Source organism: Hyperoodon ampullatus (assembly GCF_949752795.1).
Source record: "Hyperoodon ampullatus genome assembly, chromosome: 5".
Taxonomy (NCBI): domain Eukaryota; kingdom Metazoa; phylum Chordata; class Mammalia; order Artiodactyla; family Ziphiidae; genus Hyperoodon; species Hyperoodon ampullatus.
In genome coordinates, this window is record NC_136918.1 from 72333541 (window position 1) to 72351630 (window position 18090).

Sequence of the window (18090 nt, forward strand, 5' to 3'; positions counted from 1 at the left end):
CCAAAATTCTACAGCTTAAAAGAGATACCTGTTTTTCATCTACATCCTAAAATAAGAACAGAGTTAAAAGTAAACCTGCTTTTTCTGATTTGCAATTCACTCTATTTCAAAAAGAAGAAACAAAGGATAATGTATATTCATCTGTGAAGTTTTTAAAAGTTAACCATTTGTCTAATGGAAAAACATTATGTTTTTAAGAAAAATTAAACATTATATTTTGGAAGAAATACAGCATTAAGGCTTAAGAACTAACTAAGGATATAAACTGCAGTTGCTTGCTTCTGAATAACATTCAATAAAAAAAAAACATTAATTCCAAGAGAAAAGACACAGCATTAACCAGAAACAGTTGTTAAAGGAAGAAGTTACAAGTTGGATGTCATTTTGACTAGTTTTAAGTGTACAAACTATGAATTAGCCCTTAAATTAGAAGTCTTCATAATTTAGAAACTAGTTTCCTGGAATAGGAAGCAAAGGAGACTCATTGTACACAGAACTCTCTAATTTAGGTATTCTAGCCATTATACATATATGTTCCTTTGATCAAATGCTCTGGGATGAATGAATGAATGAATGACCATAATAGCCAAATCTAAGTCTGATCCAGAAATCCTATGAAATGTAAGATGTTCAAATGATAAATTCTTGGGTTTCCCTGGTGGCGCGGTGGTTGAGAGTCTGCCTGCTGATGCAGGGGACACAGGTTCATGCCCCGGGCCGGGAGGATCCCACGTGCCGCAGAGCGGCTGGACCTGTGAGCCATGGCCACTGAGCCTGCGCGTCCGGAGGCTGTGCTCCGCAACGCGAGAGGCCACAGCAGTGAGAGGCCCGCGTACCGCAAAAAAAAAAAGATAAATTCTTAAAACTATGCAAATAAAATTAATGTAATCTTTTCCTTTAATTTAAATTCCTTTTAATTCCCAGACCCATGGGAAATTTCTTGTAAAACCATTCCATGTCTTATTTTCATTAAGTAATTCAGTGCCCAAACAAATAAATAATAAAATATCCTACAATCTAAGCTCAGCCTCCTCAGAAAAACGTAAGTTAAAAGTCTACCGGAATCCTTGCTCTTTTACGGCAAATGCTGGTGTTTCCAAGGGGAAGATTTCAGACTGCACAAACAGTTCCCTCACTCTCCGGTCTATGATTTTCCCATACTGAGCACCCGCATCCAGAATGACAACAGCTCCTTCATAGTGGTGGTGGCCATCCTTAAGGTCTCCTCCGGCATTCTCCAGCTGCAAATATTAACACAAATGTCTTTTAATTATGAAAATTATGAAAATTAGAGCTACTTTTAAAAACTGTGGTCACTGTCAGCTCCAAAAACACACAGAAACTGTTAACTTAGGATTTTGAGTTGCCAGTTCAAACACTTCTTTAAGAAAAGATTTTTATACATATCCATACACAGGCATAAATATAAGTTACCATCTACTGACTACACGATATAGTCACTTTATGTTTAATGCATCTTATGCACATTATCCAATACTAGGGTAAGCATACAGTCCAGCTGTGCCAAAATAAAGTACTGGTTTATGCCATGCCTGTTATACTGGCATTATTATTAATAGTGCCCCCTTCAAATCTCAAAAGCAGCCCAGTTTGGGCAATAAATTATATGATCACCCAATCTAATTGTCACAGCATTCCTATGAGGGACATACTGATGAGGAACTGAAAGTTTCCTCCCAGAGTATATAAGCATACCCAAATTCACTTTCTTAGGATTTTTTGTATTACCTGAGGAAAAAATATATATGCATCTGACCCATAACACTAAGTTTTTAAATGTTTTTTAATCTTATCTCTGACAAGTCTACATTGAAAACACTTTTCTGGAGAGCAATTTGGCAAAACATAAAATTTTAACCATATGTGCTGAAATATTTATCTACAGTATGCTAAAATATTTACCTGGAACTGGCTTCAAAATAATGCAAGGGTAGGTGGGTATGGATGAAACAAGATTGACTATAGGTCAACCACTGAAACCACTGAAGTTGGGTGATACATATATTGTGTTCACTTTAGTCTCTATTCTGTTTTTGTATATTTTACATAAGAAAAAGCTTTAAAATGTGTATGTACCCTGTAAATCCACTTGGAGGAAGCATATACAATATGATCCCATTTTAAAACATTTTGTGTAAAAGTGAAAGTGTATGTAAATGTATGAAAAAGAATGTATAGACAGATATACACCAAAATATTAACAGAGGCAGTATCTGAGTACTAATGGAATTATAGTAGGTGACTTAAAATTTTTCTTTATGCTCTTCAGTATGTTCAAATATTTACAATAAGCATATTTTTGTAGTTTTTCCCTCTCCAGTTGTAAAATTTGTACACTAAAAAAAACCTTAAGCCAGGGCTTCCCTGGTGGCGCAGTGGTTGAGAGTCTGCCTGCCAATGCAGGGGACACGGGTTCGAGCCCTGGTCTGGGAAGATCCCACATGCCGCAGAGCAGCTGGGCCCGTGAGCCACAATTACTGAGCCTGCGCATCTGGAGCCTGTGCTCCGCAACAAGAGAGGCCGCGATAGTGAGAGGCCCGCGCACCGCGATGAAGAGTGGCCCCAGCTTGCCACAACTAGAGAAAGCCCTCGCGCAGAAACAAAGACCCAACACAGCCATAAATAAATAAATAAAATTAAAAAAAACAAAAACAAGAAACACTTGAAGTGCTAGATGTAGATTAAAAACAAAACAAAACAAAACAAAAAACCTTAAGCCAGCCCCTTAGGCATCTGTGTAACACTTTCATCCCTCTTCCCTCTCCATTTAAGTGAATAAATACATGCAGACTGTGACTTCCCTGGTGGTCCAGAGGTTAAGACTCCATGCTCCCAATGCAGGGGCCCCAGGTTCCATCACTGGTCAGGGAACTAGATACCGCCTGCCACAACTAAGAGCCTGCATGCCGCAACCAAAAGATCCCGCGTGCTGCAACTAAAGATTCCTCACACCACAACAAAAATCCCACGTGCCACAACTAAAACCCGGCGTAGCCAAATAAATAAATAAATACATACATATTTTTTTAAAAAGTAAATAAAAACAAATGCAGACTTCACAACACCACTAACACTTCTTCACTGCAGTAATGAAAAAGCAACAATCACAGGCATCTACAGAGGAAGATTTGTGAGAGGAACCCAACCATAGGCCAGAAAGAATTCCTCAGATCACAAAATGAAGGTTTTAATCATAAGAATATCAAGCAATGTAGAATAATCAGATCACAGAAAACAGAAGTTTATAAAATATATTAATGCAAGAAATGCTGAAACTTTCTCCTTTCAGACCTTTACCCTTAGTCTTAGTATACGTATATACACACACATTCCCCTTTAAGGAATTCATCTAAAATTTTTTAAATTTATTTTTTGTAAAGACTAAAGTACTTTTTAAAGACCACTATGTTATTGTGTAAATGTCTCAGATTTAGGTCCATTATCACCTTCACAATTTTCACCAAATCCAAGTACAACCTGTTTTCTCATATTACAGGCAGAGTTCTCACTTTGCATGATTCTGATACACAAGAATTTCATGCCATGCTTTATACCAGGGTTTAGTTAACTACAAACAGTCCCCAATATCATGGCTCCAATTTCAGTTAACATACATTAACATATAATAATTACATAGAGTACAAACGTTGCTCCTCAGTTCACAAATCATCACATAAATAATATGAACATCATGATCAGTAGCCAATCATGTCCCTTCTCTCAAAGTCTACTGGTGATTAGTCACTGCACAACAAACAGCCGAGAGTGCAATTGTGCTGCCTTCTTGTTGCCCAGTGATAAATCCACATGCCATTTTACACATATGAATAATCAACAAAGATGAAAGTGCAGCAAAGAAATTAAAAGTGATATGCTGGAAGTGAATTTCGAATCCAATGTAAATGCAATTATAGAAGAAATAGCTGGCTGTGGCAAGGTTGACACTGCTGCAGTATAAGCCCCTCTAGATGTGCAGTCAGAGGAACTTAGGGAAGGCAACTTATCAACATCAATGAATGGTTGTGATAAAACAGATAACAATGTCCCAGAGGAAGTCACTCTGAGAAAATACTTCAAATTAAAGAAACTCTAGGAGATATTTCATGACATTCAAAGTGCAAAGGATAAAATGTTGAAAGCCATCAAAGCATAGAAAAGATGTGAAGGGAAGCATGGTGTAAAAATCTTATCAAGAGTAGTTTAAAAAGAAATAGGGCTTCCCTGGTGGCGCAGTGGTTGAGAGTCCGCCTGCCGATGCAGGGGACACGGGTTTATGCCCCGGTCCGGGAAGATCCCACATGCCACGGAGCAGCTAGGCCCGTGAGCCATGGCCGCTGAGCCTCCGCGTCCGGAGCCTGTGCTCCGCAATGGCAGAGGCTACAACAATGAGAGGCCCGCGTACCGCAAAAAAAAAAAAATTAAAAATTAAAAAATTAAAAATAAAGCACAATTCTCAATGTTTCTAAAGTTTTAAGTTATACTAAATAGTAGTTTCACTACTACCCTATTCTTTATAATTAACAATAAGAATATTTCAACAAAAATTTTTAAAACGTCACAAAACCATCATAATTTTCCCATTGATTATATGATTGCTTTGCATGGTTTCAGCTTGCAAGTCCATTTTCACGATCATTTTACTATCATACAGTGAGGACTGTCTATTTCTTTAAATCAACCATTTTTTTCTTAAATAAATGTTTTAAAAGAAAATTTTATAGTTTTCTTAGCACGTTTTGAAACTGTTCAATCAAATGACATCAGAGATCACTGAGGAAACAATGAATCCTTGCCTCACTTCTTTCTACCTCAGCTATCAACTTGCCTATCCAGCAAAAAGCTTCAACAACTCAGGGAAAAGCAAAAACGTCACCAGTAATAAAAGCAAAAGTTCCTTTCCCTGAAAACTTTGAATCTATTTACTCTTACTTCACACAGAGTTGTAAAGTTTGATCATTAGGCTTCCAAACCTTCAAGGGATTAGAAAGAGCACCCTAAAGAGAAAAATAGCTCATGAGTCACATCAGTAGTCGAGACAAATGAAATTCAACATCACAACACAGAAAAACCTATTTTACCTATGTATAAAATTGATTTAAAACTAAACACGAAGGTTAACCCTCTCAGGTGACCTGAAGTCATAATAAAGTAAGTAATGTTCATATCTTTTATGATAGCAAGAATGTTAAGTAAAAACTAAACCATATTCAGCACCTTATTTAAGAATAAGGCAAAAGAATCTTGCAGATACTATAAATATGGAAATGGCATCATTTTGGATCCTCCTGAATCTCCTCATATCACTGACCACCGGATATCAAAACCAGAACCCAAGACATACATAACTAAATGACAAGTTATTCCTCCAAGAACCCCAAAATACAAGCTGGTGGGAATGAACTACCAGAGCCACAATCCCTGGTGTTACAGCATCTGTGTGGGAATCAACCAGGAATCATTAAAGAAAACCAGAGAATTCCACAATGGCCAACAGGTAGTAGCTAAAAGGCACAGGGGCCAATTTAAGAACAGCAGCTGCATTGGGAGGAGGTGTGGCCACTCCAATAGAGCAGAGGCAGCAAGAGAACCTAAGGAAAGCCTAAAGGGTGGAATGGGTTTAATTCCCCTGAACCTTTGAAACTGACAGGCCAGGACTCCCTTCTGGGTCAGGGCTCACAATAAGGAGCAACTGCTGGGATGAGAATAAAAATTAATAGTATAAGCCTGAACCAAGATGGCGGAGTAGAATGACATGCTCTCACTCCCTCTTGTGAGAACACCAGAATCACAACAGGCTGCTGGACAATCATTGACAGGAAGACACCGGAACTCACCAAAAAAGATACCCCACATCCAAAGACAAAGAAAAAGCCACAATGAGACGGTAGGAGGAGCACAATCACAGCAAAATCAAATCCCATAACTGCTGGGTGGGTGACTCACGGACTGGAGAACACTTATAGCACAGAAGTCCACACATTGGAGTGAAGGTTCTGAGCCCCATGTCAGTCTTCCCAACCTGGTGGTCCAGCAACGGGAGGAGGAATTCCTAGAGAATCAGACTTTGAAGACTAGTGGGATTTGATTACAGGACTTCGACAGGACTGGGGCAAACAGAGACTCCACTCCTGGAGGGCACACACAAAGTAGTGTGGGCATCGGGACCCAGGGGAAGGAGCAGTGACCCCATAGGAGACTGAACCAGACCTACCTGCTAGTGTTGGACGGTCTCCTGCAGAGGAGGGGGGTGGCTGTGGCTCACCATAGGGATAAGGACACTGGCAGCAGAAGTTCTGGAAAGTACTCCTTGGCATGAGCCCTCCCAGAGGCTGCCACTAGCCCCACCAAAGAGCCCAAGTAGGCTCCAGTGTTGGGTTGCCTCAGGCCAAACAACCAACAGGGAGAGAACCCAGCCCTACCCATCAGCAGTCAAACGGATTATAGTTTTCCTGAGCTCTGCCCACCAGAGCAACAGTCAGCTCTACCCACCACCAGTCCCTCCCATCAGGAAACCTGCACAAGCCTCTTAGATAGCCTCATCCACCAGAGGGCAGACGGCAGAAGCAAGAAAAACAACAATCCTGCAGCCTGTGGAAGGAAAACCACATTCAAAGAAAAACAGACAAGATGAAAAGGCAGAGGACTACATACCAGGTGAAGGAACAAGATAAACCCCCAGAAAAACAACTAAATGAAGTGGAGATAGGCAACCTTCCAGAAAAGGAATTCAGAATAATGATAGTGAAGATGATCCAGAACCTTGGAAAATGAATGGAGGCAAAGATCGAGAGGATGCAAGAAATGTTTAACAAAGACCTAGAAGAATTAAAGAACAAACGAACAGAGATGAACAATACAATAACTGAAATGAAAACTACACTAAAAGGAATCAATAGCAGAATAACTGAGGCAGAAGAACAGATAACCCGGAAGACAGAATGGTGGAATTTACTGCTGCGGAACAGAATAAAGAAAAAAGAATGAAAAGAAATGAAGACAGCCTAAGAGACCTCTGGGACAACATTAACTGCAACAACGTTCGCATAATAGGGGCCCCAGAAGGAGAAGAGAGAGAGAAAGGACCCGTGAAAACATTAGAAGAGATTGTAGTCAAAAACTCCCCTAACATAGGAAAGGAAATAGCCACGCAAGTCCAGGAAGCACAGCAAGTCCCAGGGAGGATAAACCCAAGGAAAAACATGCCGAGACACATAGTAGTCAAATTGGCAAAATTAAAGACAAAGGAAAATTATTGAAAGCAGCAAGGGAAAAACGAAAAATAACATACAAGGGAACTCACATAATGTTAACAGCTGATTTCTCAGCAGAAACTCTACAAGCCAGAAGGGAGTGGCATGATATACTTAAAGTGATGAAAGGGAGGAAACTACAACCAAGATTACTCTACCCAGCAAGGATTTCATTCAGATTTGATGGAGAAATCAAAAGCTTTACAGACAAGCAAAAGCTAAGAGAATTCAGCACCACCAAACCAGCTCTACGACAAATGCTAAAGGAACTTCTCTAAGTGGGAAACACAAGAGAAAAAAAGGACCTACAAAAACAAACACAAAACAATTAAGAAAATGGTCATAGGAACATATGTATCAATAATGACCCGAAACGTGAATGGATTAAATGCTCCAACCAAAAGACACAGGCTTGCTGAATGGATACAAAAACAAGACCCATATATATGCTGTCTACAAGAGACCCTCTTCAGACCTAGGGACACATACAGACTGAAAGTGAGGGGATGGAAAAAGATATTCCATGCAAATGGAAATCAAAAGAAAGCTGGAGTAGCAACACTCGTATCAGATAAAATAGACTTTAAAGTAAAGAATGTTACAAGAAACAAGGAAGGACACTACATAATGATCAAGGGATCAATCCAAGAAGATATAACAGTATAAATATATATGCACCCAACATAGGAGCACAATACATAAGGCAACTACTAACAGCTGTAAAAGAGGAAATCAACAGTAACACAATAATAGTGGGGGACTTTAACACCTCACCTACACCAATGGACAGATCATCCAAACAGAAAACTAATAAGGAAACATAAGCTTTAAAAGACACACTAGGGGCCTCCCTGGTGGCGCAGTGGTTGAGAGTCCGCCTGCCGATGCAGGGGATACGGGTTCGTGCCCCGGTCCGGGAGGATCCCATATGCCACGGAGCGGCTGGGCCCGTGAGCCATGGCCGCTGAGCCTGCGCATCCGGAGCCTGTGCTCCGCAACGGGAGAGGCCACAACAGTGAGAGGCCCGCATACCACAAAAAAAAAAAAAAAAAAAAAAAAAAAAAAAGACACACTAAACCAGATAGATTTAATTGATATTTATAAGACATTCCATCCAAAAACAGCAGATTACACTTTCTTCTCAAGTGCTCACGGAACATTCTCCGGGATAGATCACAGCTTTGGTCACAAATCAAGCCTCAGTAAATTTAATAAAATTGAAATCATATCCAGCATCTTTTCTAACCACAACGTTATGAGATTAGAAATGAATTACAGGGGAAAAAACATAAATAACACAAACACATGGAGGCTAAACACTATGTTACTAAATAACCAAGAGATCACTGAAGAAATTAAAGAGAAAATCAAAAAATAGCTAGAGACAAATGACAATGAAAACATGACAATCCAAAACCTATGGGATACAGAAAAAGCAGTTCTAAGTGGGAAGTTTATAGCTATACAAGCCTACCTCAAGAAACAAGAAAAATCTCAAATAAACAATCTAACCTTACACCTAAAGGAACTAGAGAAAGAAGAACAAACAAAACCCAAAGTTAGCAGAAGGAAAGAAATCATAAAGCTCAGGGGAGAAATAAATGAAATAAAAACAAAGAAAACAATAGCAAAGATCAATAAAACTAAAACCTGGTTCTTTGAGAAGTTAAACAAAATTGATAAACCATTAGCCAGACTCATCAAGAAAAAGAGGGAGAGGACTCAAATCAATAGAATTAGAAATGAAAAATAAGTTACAACAGCCACCTCAGAAATACAAAGCATCCTAAGAGACTACTACAAACAACTCTATGCCAATAAAATGGACAACCTGGAAGAAATGGACAAATTCTTAGAAAAGTATAACCTTCCAAGACTGAACCAGGAAGAAATAGAAAATATGAACAGACCAATCACAAGTAATGAAATTGAAACTGTGATTAAAAATCTTCCAACAAACAAAAGTCCAGGACCAGATGGCTTCACAGGTGAATTCTATCAAACATTTAGAGAAGAGCTAACACCCATCCTCTTCAAACTCTTCCAAAAAACTGAAGAGGAAGGAACACTCCCAAACTCATTGTATGAGGCCACCATCACCCTGATACCAAAATGAGACAAAGATACTACAAAAAAAGAAAATTACAGACAAATATCACTGATGAATAAACACGCAAAAATCCTCAACAAAATACTAGCAGAAAGAATCCAACAACACATTAAAAGGATCATACACCATGATCAACCGGGATTTATCCCAGGGATGCAAGGATTCTTCAATATACGCAAATCAATCAATGTGATACACCATATTAACAAATTGAAGAAGAAAAACCACATGATCATCTCAATAGATGCAGAAAAAGTTTCTGACAGAATTCAACACCCATTTATGATAAAAACTATCCAGAAAGTGGGCATAGAGGAAACCTACATCAACATAATAAAGGCCATATATGACAAACCCACAGCAAACATCATTCTCATTGGTGAAAAACTGAAAGCATTCCCTCTAAGATCAGGAACAAGACAAGGATGTCCACTCTCACCGCTATTATTCAACATAGTTTTGGAAGTCCTAGCCACGGCAATCAGAGAAGAAAAAGAAATAAAAGGAATACAAATTGGAAAACAAGAAGTAAAACTGTCACTGTTTGCAGATGACTAGATACTATACATAGAGAATCCTAAAGATGCCACCAGAAAATGACTAGAGCTAATCAATGAATTTGGTAAAGTTGCAGGATACAAAATTAATGCACAGAAATCTCTTGCATGCCTATACATTAAAGATGAAAAATCTGAAAGAGAAATGAAGGAAACACTCCCATTTACCACTGCAACAAAAAGAATAAAATACCTAGGAATAAACCTACCTAGAGAGACAAAAGACCTGTATGCAGAAAACTATAAGACACTGATGAAAGAAATTAAAGATGATATTAACAGATGGAGAGATATACCGTGTTCTTGGATTGGAAGAATCAATATTGTGAAAATGACTATACTACCCAAAGCAATCTACAGATTCAGTGCAATCCTTATCAAATTACCAATGGCATTTTTTACAGAACTAGAACAAAAAAATCTTAAAATTTGTATGGAGACATAAAAGACCCCGAATAGCCAAAGCAGTCTTGAGGGAAAAAAACAGAGCTGGAGGAATCAGACTCCCTGACTTCAGACTATACTACAAAGCTACAGTAATCAACACAATATGGCACTGGCACAAAAACAGAAACATAGATCAATGCAACAAGATACAAAGCCCAGAGGTAAACCCACACACCTATGGTCAACTAATCTATGACAAAGGAGGCAAGGATATACAGTGTAGAAAAGACAGTCCCTTCAATAAATGGTGCTGGGAAAACAGGACAGCTACATGTAAAAGAATGAAATGAGAACACTCCCTAACACTGTACACAAAAATAAAGTCAAAGTGGATTAGAGACCTAAATGTTAAGACTGGACACTATAAAACTCTTAGAGGAAAACATAGAAAGAACACTCTTTGACATAAATCACAGCAAGATCTTTTTCGATCCACCTCATAGAGTAATGGAAATAAAAACAAAAATAAACAAGTGGGACCTAATGAAACTTAAAAGCTTTAGCACAGCAAAAGAAACCATAAACAATACGAAAAGACAACCCTCAGAATGGGAGAAAATATTTGCAAATGAAGCAACTGACAAAGGATTAATCTCCAAAATATACAAGCAGCTCATACAGCTCAATAACAAAAAAACAAACAACCCAATCCAAAAATGGGCAGAAGACCTAAATAGACATTTCTCCAAAGAAGATATACAGATTGCCAACAAACACATGAAAGAATGCTCAACATCATTAATCTTTAGAGAAATGAAAATCAAAACTACAATGAGATATCATCTCACACCAGTCAGAATGGCCATCATCAAAAAATCTAGAAACAATAAATGCTGGAGAGGGTGTGGAGAAAAGGGAACCCTCTTGCCCTGTTGGTGGGAATGTAAATTGATAAGCCACTATGGAGAACAGTATGGAGGTTCCTTAAAAAACTAAAAAATAGAATTACCATATGACCCAGCAATCCCACTACTGGGCATATACCCTCAGAAAACCATAATTCAAAAAGAGTCATGTACCACAATGTTCATTGCAGCTCTATTTACAATTGCCAGGACATGGAGGCAACCTAAGTGTCCATCAACAGATGAATGGATAAAGAAGATGTGGCACATATGTACAATGGAATATTACTCAGCCATAAAAAGAAACAAAACTGAGTTATTTGTAGTGAGGTGGATGGACCTAGAGACTGTCATACAGAGTGAAGTAAGTCAGAAAGAGAAAAATAAATACCGTATGCTAACACATATATATGGCATCTAAAAAAAAAAAAGGTTCTGAAGAACCTAGGGGCAGGACAGGAATAAAGATGCAGATGTAGAGAATGGACTTGAGGACACAGGGCGGCGGAAGGGTAAGCTGGGACGAAGTGAGAGAGTGGTATAGACATATATACACTATCAAATTTAAAATAGATAGCTAGTGGGAAGCAGCCGCATAGCACAGGGAGATCAGCTAGGTGCTTTGTGACCACCTAGAGGGATGGGATAGGGAGGGTGGGAGGGAGACACAAGAGGGAGGAGATATGGGGATATATGTATATGTATAGCTGATTCACTTTGTTATAAAGCAGAAAGTAATACACCACCGTAAAGCAATTATACTCCAATAAAGATGTTTAAAAAAAAAAAAAAAGTCTAAGGCTTAGATGGGACCAAAAGTGGGAAACTTGACAAGTAGTCCAAAGAACATTACTCTTATAATCTTGCCTTAATAAAACTGATAAAAGTTACTATGTCTGATGTTTGCTACATACCTATATTCATATAAAACACTGAATAGTTGTAAAAACTTTTTAAAGAAAAGCTGACTGCTTATGCTCTTGTTTATATGAGATAAGATCTTAACTAAATAACATTATATCAGCTGTTTAAGGAAAAGAATAATCTCTGCCTTGGATGTTTAACCAAAGTAGCCCTGAAGAAAAAGAAAAACCAGCTATGTTTTTTCAGCTTAGGAAGCTAGAACTCATAAAGGTCCTTTCCAGCTCTAAATGATACTCTGTGGGTAAAACTAAATGAAAACAGCCCAAATCCTTTTACAGAATTTAGGTAGGTCTCTCCCTAATTTCTATCATGCAGAAATGTCTTTTTCAAAAACCCTGAAAAATACTGAGATGTACCAGAACAGGAATCAAAATGAGCTCTTTCCCCACTTTAATTTATCAACTAAGATTTACACACAACTGTCAGAGGCACAACAGATGTACTATGTAAGCTTGGGTCCAGTACCCGTATTTCACACCAGAGGGAAAGGTGGTTTCAGTGGTAAGCTATGGAAAATAGATGCCTACTTAGATTTCTGGGTGGACCTCTCAGAATATCATATTTCACTTACTTTAAACTGCAAAACCCCCCATATTTAAACATCTCTTTACTTTAAATGTTTCTTATGATCAATGGTGTATCATTGATCATATCAATAGAAAGTTTTTACATATCATGGCTTACTTATAGGGTTTTTTTTTCCCCCTTCTTAGGAGTACATGAAATAATCATAGATGTGATGAAATGTTATTTTCCTGGGTTGCTCCTCTTGAAAATGCTTTCAATTTGTTTTACATCTAATTGTTAGTAAAGTAAAAAAAACAACAATGGGAATTCCCTGGCAGTCCGGTGGTTAGGACCCGGCCTTTCACTGCCTGGGCCCAGGTTGGATCCTTAGTCTGGGAAGTAAGATCCCACAAGCAGCCAAGCAGCACAGCCAAAAAAAAAAAAAAAAGAAAGAAAGAAAGAAAGAAAGAAAGAAAGAAAGAAAAAGACACATGCTTGTTTATGCTACAAAACATAAAGAACCTTGAAATAAAAATAAGGTAACCAGCAATTCACCTGGGTCTCATATATATCAAACTGATAAGATTTTCTTTAAAATTCAAGTTGAACAACAACAAAAAAAAACATACCAGCTAGCAAAAATACTGTATGCTCTGTACACCGGAGTCAGGTAACTTGGAAACTGAATCTTTTAACTTCCTGCTGTCACTCAATTTTGTGTAAATACTGTTTTCAAATCAGCACATATTTTTCAAAGTCTGTAAATTAGGTTTGAATCCTCCTAATAACAGTCATTTCCTTTACCAGCACAAAGATGAATCTTTTCAATGATTTTACGGCTCAAAATTAAAGAGAGAAGAAAAATGCTTTGTAAGTTAACTAGTGTACAGGAAAGAGCTGTATGTTGAGGTTTACATAAGCTTCTGAGGCCAAAAACTAAAGGTTAGCGTGTCTTCATTCACCTTTATGATCCTGAGAAAGAGCTCCAACTAGTCTGAGCATTAGTTTTCCTGGGTTTAAAGGAGTTTATCAGCTACCTTAATCTTTACTAATTTGTTCAACAAATATTTCTTAGAATGTTTACTAGAGAGTAAGCAATTATTCATGGAGAGGACCCACTAAGATGTGACTAGGCACCACCTTTATAAGAGAATACTGCCGAAAAGACAATTCTACCTGACTTAGAACACCAACTGCCACCTGATGTTTAAAGTTCCACACATCCTGAATGAAACGTAATGAAGTAATTTCTTTTAGCCAGGCCTAAACAGCGTGTGGGAGGTAAATTTCGCTTAAATCGCAATTCAAAATCGCGCGGGTTCCCGCTGACAACACTGATTGTGCGGGTCTGAGAGAACTCCAGGCCAACGAAAATTTTAACACAGAAGTGAAAGCGAAGGTGCTCGATTCAGAAGCGAGACGAAAGAAGGTCTGAAGAAGTGCGTCGGAGGTGGCGAGAAACGCAGGGGCGGCCCAAACTACTCCCTCCACTCGGCACATTGAGTTAACTTCTCCCGCACCCGGGACTCGCGACCCCCCCGGTTCCCGGGCGCGCTGGCGGCGGCCTGCGTCCCGGAAAGGGCTCGCAAGGGCGGGAGCGGATCCCGTCTCAAACCAACTTGAAAAATAAAGAGTGAGCGGGATGGGGGCGGGGCTGGACACACGCTCCTTCCCTCGGAGAAGGATGGGGGGAGGGGAACGGAGTGAGCGACCCTCCGGCCACCGGCCCCGACCCCGGGAGGGCGCTGACGGGGGCTTGGGGGGTAGGGCGCGCGGTCACGCGGCCTCATCCGGGGCCGGCCTCGCCGCCGCGGACCCCAATGGGGGAACCCGGCGAGCCCCACCGAGGGCAGGCGGGAAACGGGGTGGCGGGAAGACTGGAGGCCCGCCCAGCTCCAATGCCGCACGCGAGGCCCCGACCCCGCTCTGCCTTCGGAGGACCCCGGGAGCTCCACAAAAGGCTGCCCGACTCCTGAAGGGGCTGGGTGAGGGCTGAGGAAGCCCCCCTCACAGACAGACAGACACTCACTCACACACACACACACACACACACACACACACGCCCGCTCGCCTCCCTACCCCCACCCTCCGACCGCGCTCCGCGGGCTCTGAGCCCCACAGCGACGCGGGGGAGGCTGGGGCCAGCGGTGCGACCACGGGAAGCTGACGCCCTCCCCGACGCCAGGAGCTCAGCGGGCGCAGGAACCCCTACACGCAGACAAAAATCAACAAAGCACCTGCCGCTCCCGAGGAGAAAACATGCCACAGGCCCCGACTGGAGGCTCTCCGACGCGCCGCTGCCAGGGCCGCAGGGCTCCGCTGGCGGGCTGGGGGGAGGAGGCGGGGAAGGGCCCCGCGCGGTGGCTCCCCGGCCCCGGAGCCTTGCCTCCGTCCGGAAGCGGTGAGGCAGGGACCCCCCACGCCAGAGACTGACCTTGGAGTCTCCGTTGCACAGAGCCATCGGGTCTGGGGCGGCGGCGGCGGCGGCCAGAGATGAGACGGGGCGGGAGAGGGCCGGTGGGGTCGACGCCACGGGCCGGGGCTGAGGAGGAGGCCTGGTCGAGGAGCGGGCGGGAGGCGCGGAGAGGAGCTGGCCGCCTGCGAAGCGCCGAGTGGAGCAGCAGCCGCGGAGCGCGGGCCCCAGCGCCGCGGGAGAGCAGACCAGCAGCGCGCACGCTGCCCCCGCCTCCTGCTTCCGCACTGGCCGGCCACTGGGAGGAGCCAGAGCCCTTGTGGCTAGGCTGCCGAGCAGCGGACACCCGCAGCTGCCGCCGCCGCCGCCACTGCTGCTGCAGCCCAATAAGCCCACCTCTGGAGGAGGGGACTTTGGCGCCCGGCCCCGCCTCCAGGTCCGTCCGGGCCGCCGAGGCCCGCCCCCGGGAGAAGAAACCTGCAAGTCTCAGGCCTGCCCACCCACAAGAGGAGGGGCCTGCGGCGTCCGGCCGCGCCCCCGCCCCTGTCTGGCCCGCCCTGTGAAGGAGGAGCCCGCGGCGCCCAGCTTAGCTGCCCCGGTCCCGTCCCCGTTCCCGGCAGCAGGCGCTGAGAGGAAGGCCGGTGGCGCCCTGCCCCACCCCTGCCGCTAAAGCCGGCCTCGGAGAAAAACCCAAGCTGCCGTGCGCTTACTGTTGGCCCGCCGGCCCGCAGCCTTCGATGCGAGAGAGGCTGGTGGCACTGAAGAGGAGGCCTCCAGAGAGCTGGGTCGCTGGGGAACGCTTACCCGGTGGTGCGGCCTCATCCCAGGTTGCGGGTCATGGGAGAGGCCAAGGCTGCTTTGAAGAGTTTCGTGGTGACTTCAACGTGGACTTAAAAGTGACATTTGATCACTTAGGTCCCTCAAAAGTTCTCCAGCGGGTGCAGAATTTCCAAAAGGAAGGGGTTTGGGAGCAGCAACCTGGTGGGAAACTGGACCGGCGGAGTAGAGCTCTGTTTGCACAGCAATATTTTTATTTGGATTGTTTGTGGGAAAGGGAGGAACTGTAGTCTCTCCAGCTACTCACTGATACCCGTCAATGCAAGTATTACAGTACCTTGAATTTGGTCACCTGTGGGTCTAAACCAGGGTTGGGGAATAAATAATAACACTTGGGGCGGCTTTCCGTTTACAAAGCCTTTTAACAGATATTCAGTTAATATTATAATACGGCCAATATTTGCTGAGCTCATGCTGTGTGTCAAGCTCTAGTCCAGGTATTAAGGAGCTAGAGTGAGACTGCCCTGACTTCCAAAAACTCATTTTATTCTAAATAATCCCGTGGAAGTAGTGCAGTAAGATTGATGTTCTTATCCACTTTTACTAATAAGAAATTTGAGGCCCAGTGAGATTATGTGTTTTTGCCTCTCTATATAGGAGGTAAGGGGTACCTGACCTGGGAAGGGATAGACAGTTTGTTAGTAAAACATTTACAGGATCAAAAAGCCCAAGGCCCTCCTGGACCTCACACTCAAGGAAAGTATTTTACTTACCTTTTTTCGAGGTGAAAAATGGATACTTGAACTTTCTAAAGCCATGGAGACTGTGTTCTCTTGATAGGTCTGAGTGAACAATCCAGAGAACAGTGTGGTAACCAATAGGAGAATTGCATTAACATCCACCTGGAATGGAATGGAATGTGATGTGCCGGCATTAAGGATTGGCTAAACCCCATCTGTATTAGATAATGTCTAATTTAAATATATTCTAGTGGTCACTTGTGTTTATGGCTAAGAATGTCAGCATGTACCAGAATCCTTATAGCTTAAGTCTTCTGAAGCTTTTGACTCTATTCACCCCTTCCTCCTTCTTGAAACTGTATGTCCTTACAGGGCACCATAGAGGTGTCTTTTTACCTCCATGATTGTTCTCCATCACCTTTTCTTGTCCCTCTTTGTATATCTTTCCTATAGGAGGAAACTTAAGTATTGGTTTTCTTCAGTATTTCCATTCCTAGCCCTCTTCTCATCTTATTCTTCACCTGTGTTTCCCTGGGGCACTTATTTAAAAATATAGACTTGCTTAAAAACACCTTAATAGGCTGTATGACAGCTCTCTCTTCTGAGCTCCAGGTCCCTATCACTGTATACATCCTCAGTTAGATGTTAAATGTCATAGTGGGTCCCAAACTCAAGTCTGAAACAAAACGTTGTTCAAGACTATTCTTGTTAATTTCCTGTTCATTTTATATATCAATTATTGAAAGAGGGGCACTAAAATTTCCAACGGTAATTGTGATTTTATCAGTTTCTCCTTATAGTTCTATCCGTTTTTGCTTTGTGTATTTTGAAGCTCTGTTTTTAGGATCATAAATGTTTAGAATCATTATTGATCCCTTTATAGTTATGAAATGATATTTTTTAGATCCCCAGTAATATTCTTCACTCTTACATCTACTGTGTCCAAAATAGCATGCCTGCTTTCCTGACTGGTTCTTGGCGTGATATATCTTTTGCAACCCTTTATCCTGTTTGTGTCTTTATGTTTAAAGTGTTTCTTGTAGACAGCACATAATTACATCTTGCTTTAATTGGAGTGTTTTTACTATTTACATTTAATGTGATTATTGATATGGTTAAGTTTATTTCTTTAATCTGGAGATTATCAAGGCAGTAAGCTGAGGCAATTGAAGGGCTCATCTTTTTTGCTTCCTGTCTCTCAGGGATTTGTCCTTTGTTGCTTGATAGCCAGTATCTTGCAACCATTGTTGCATATATTTTGTCCGAGTTTTCTGTTATTTTTGTTTCCAGGAGGGTGCATCCAGTTCGTTACTCCATTCTGGCAGAAGTGGAAGTGTTTTAATGATTAGTTGAGGCATCTTAAACCTGTAAGGTCTTCCTTCTGTTACCTGTTCTATCATATTTTTATATGATTATTAAGGTTAAGGGTGAAGATTGCCCTGAATTCAGAACAACTTAGGCAACATAGAATAGTGATACTGATTCTTATAAATGTAATT

General features: G+C 41.7%; 1 protein-coding gene across 2 annotated transcripts in view; it reads right to left on the bottom strand.

Annotated features, from left to right (window-relative positions):
- Positions 1-16669, bottom strand: part of GMPS (guanine monophosphate synthase) — a gene marked incomplete at its 5' end in the record, with an annotated part of 79941 nt that extends 63272 nt beyond the window's left edge. The window contains 2 exons of one of the 2 annotated variants that reach the window (XM_079704629.1): positions 1060-1241; positions 16625-16669. In XM_079704629.1, coding sequence (XP_079560755.1) covers positions 1060-1241; positions 16625-16669 — 227 coding nt within the window. Of the gene's footprint in view, positions 1-1059; positions 1242-15095; positions 15123-16624 lie in introns of those variants that run through there. The other variant, XM_079704630.1, reaches the window with a different exon arrangement.
- Positions 16670-18090: the final 1421 nt, after the last annotated feature.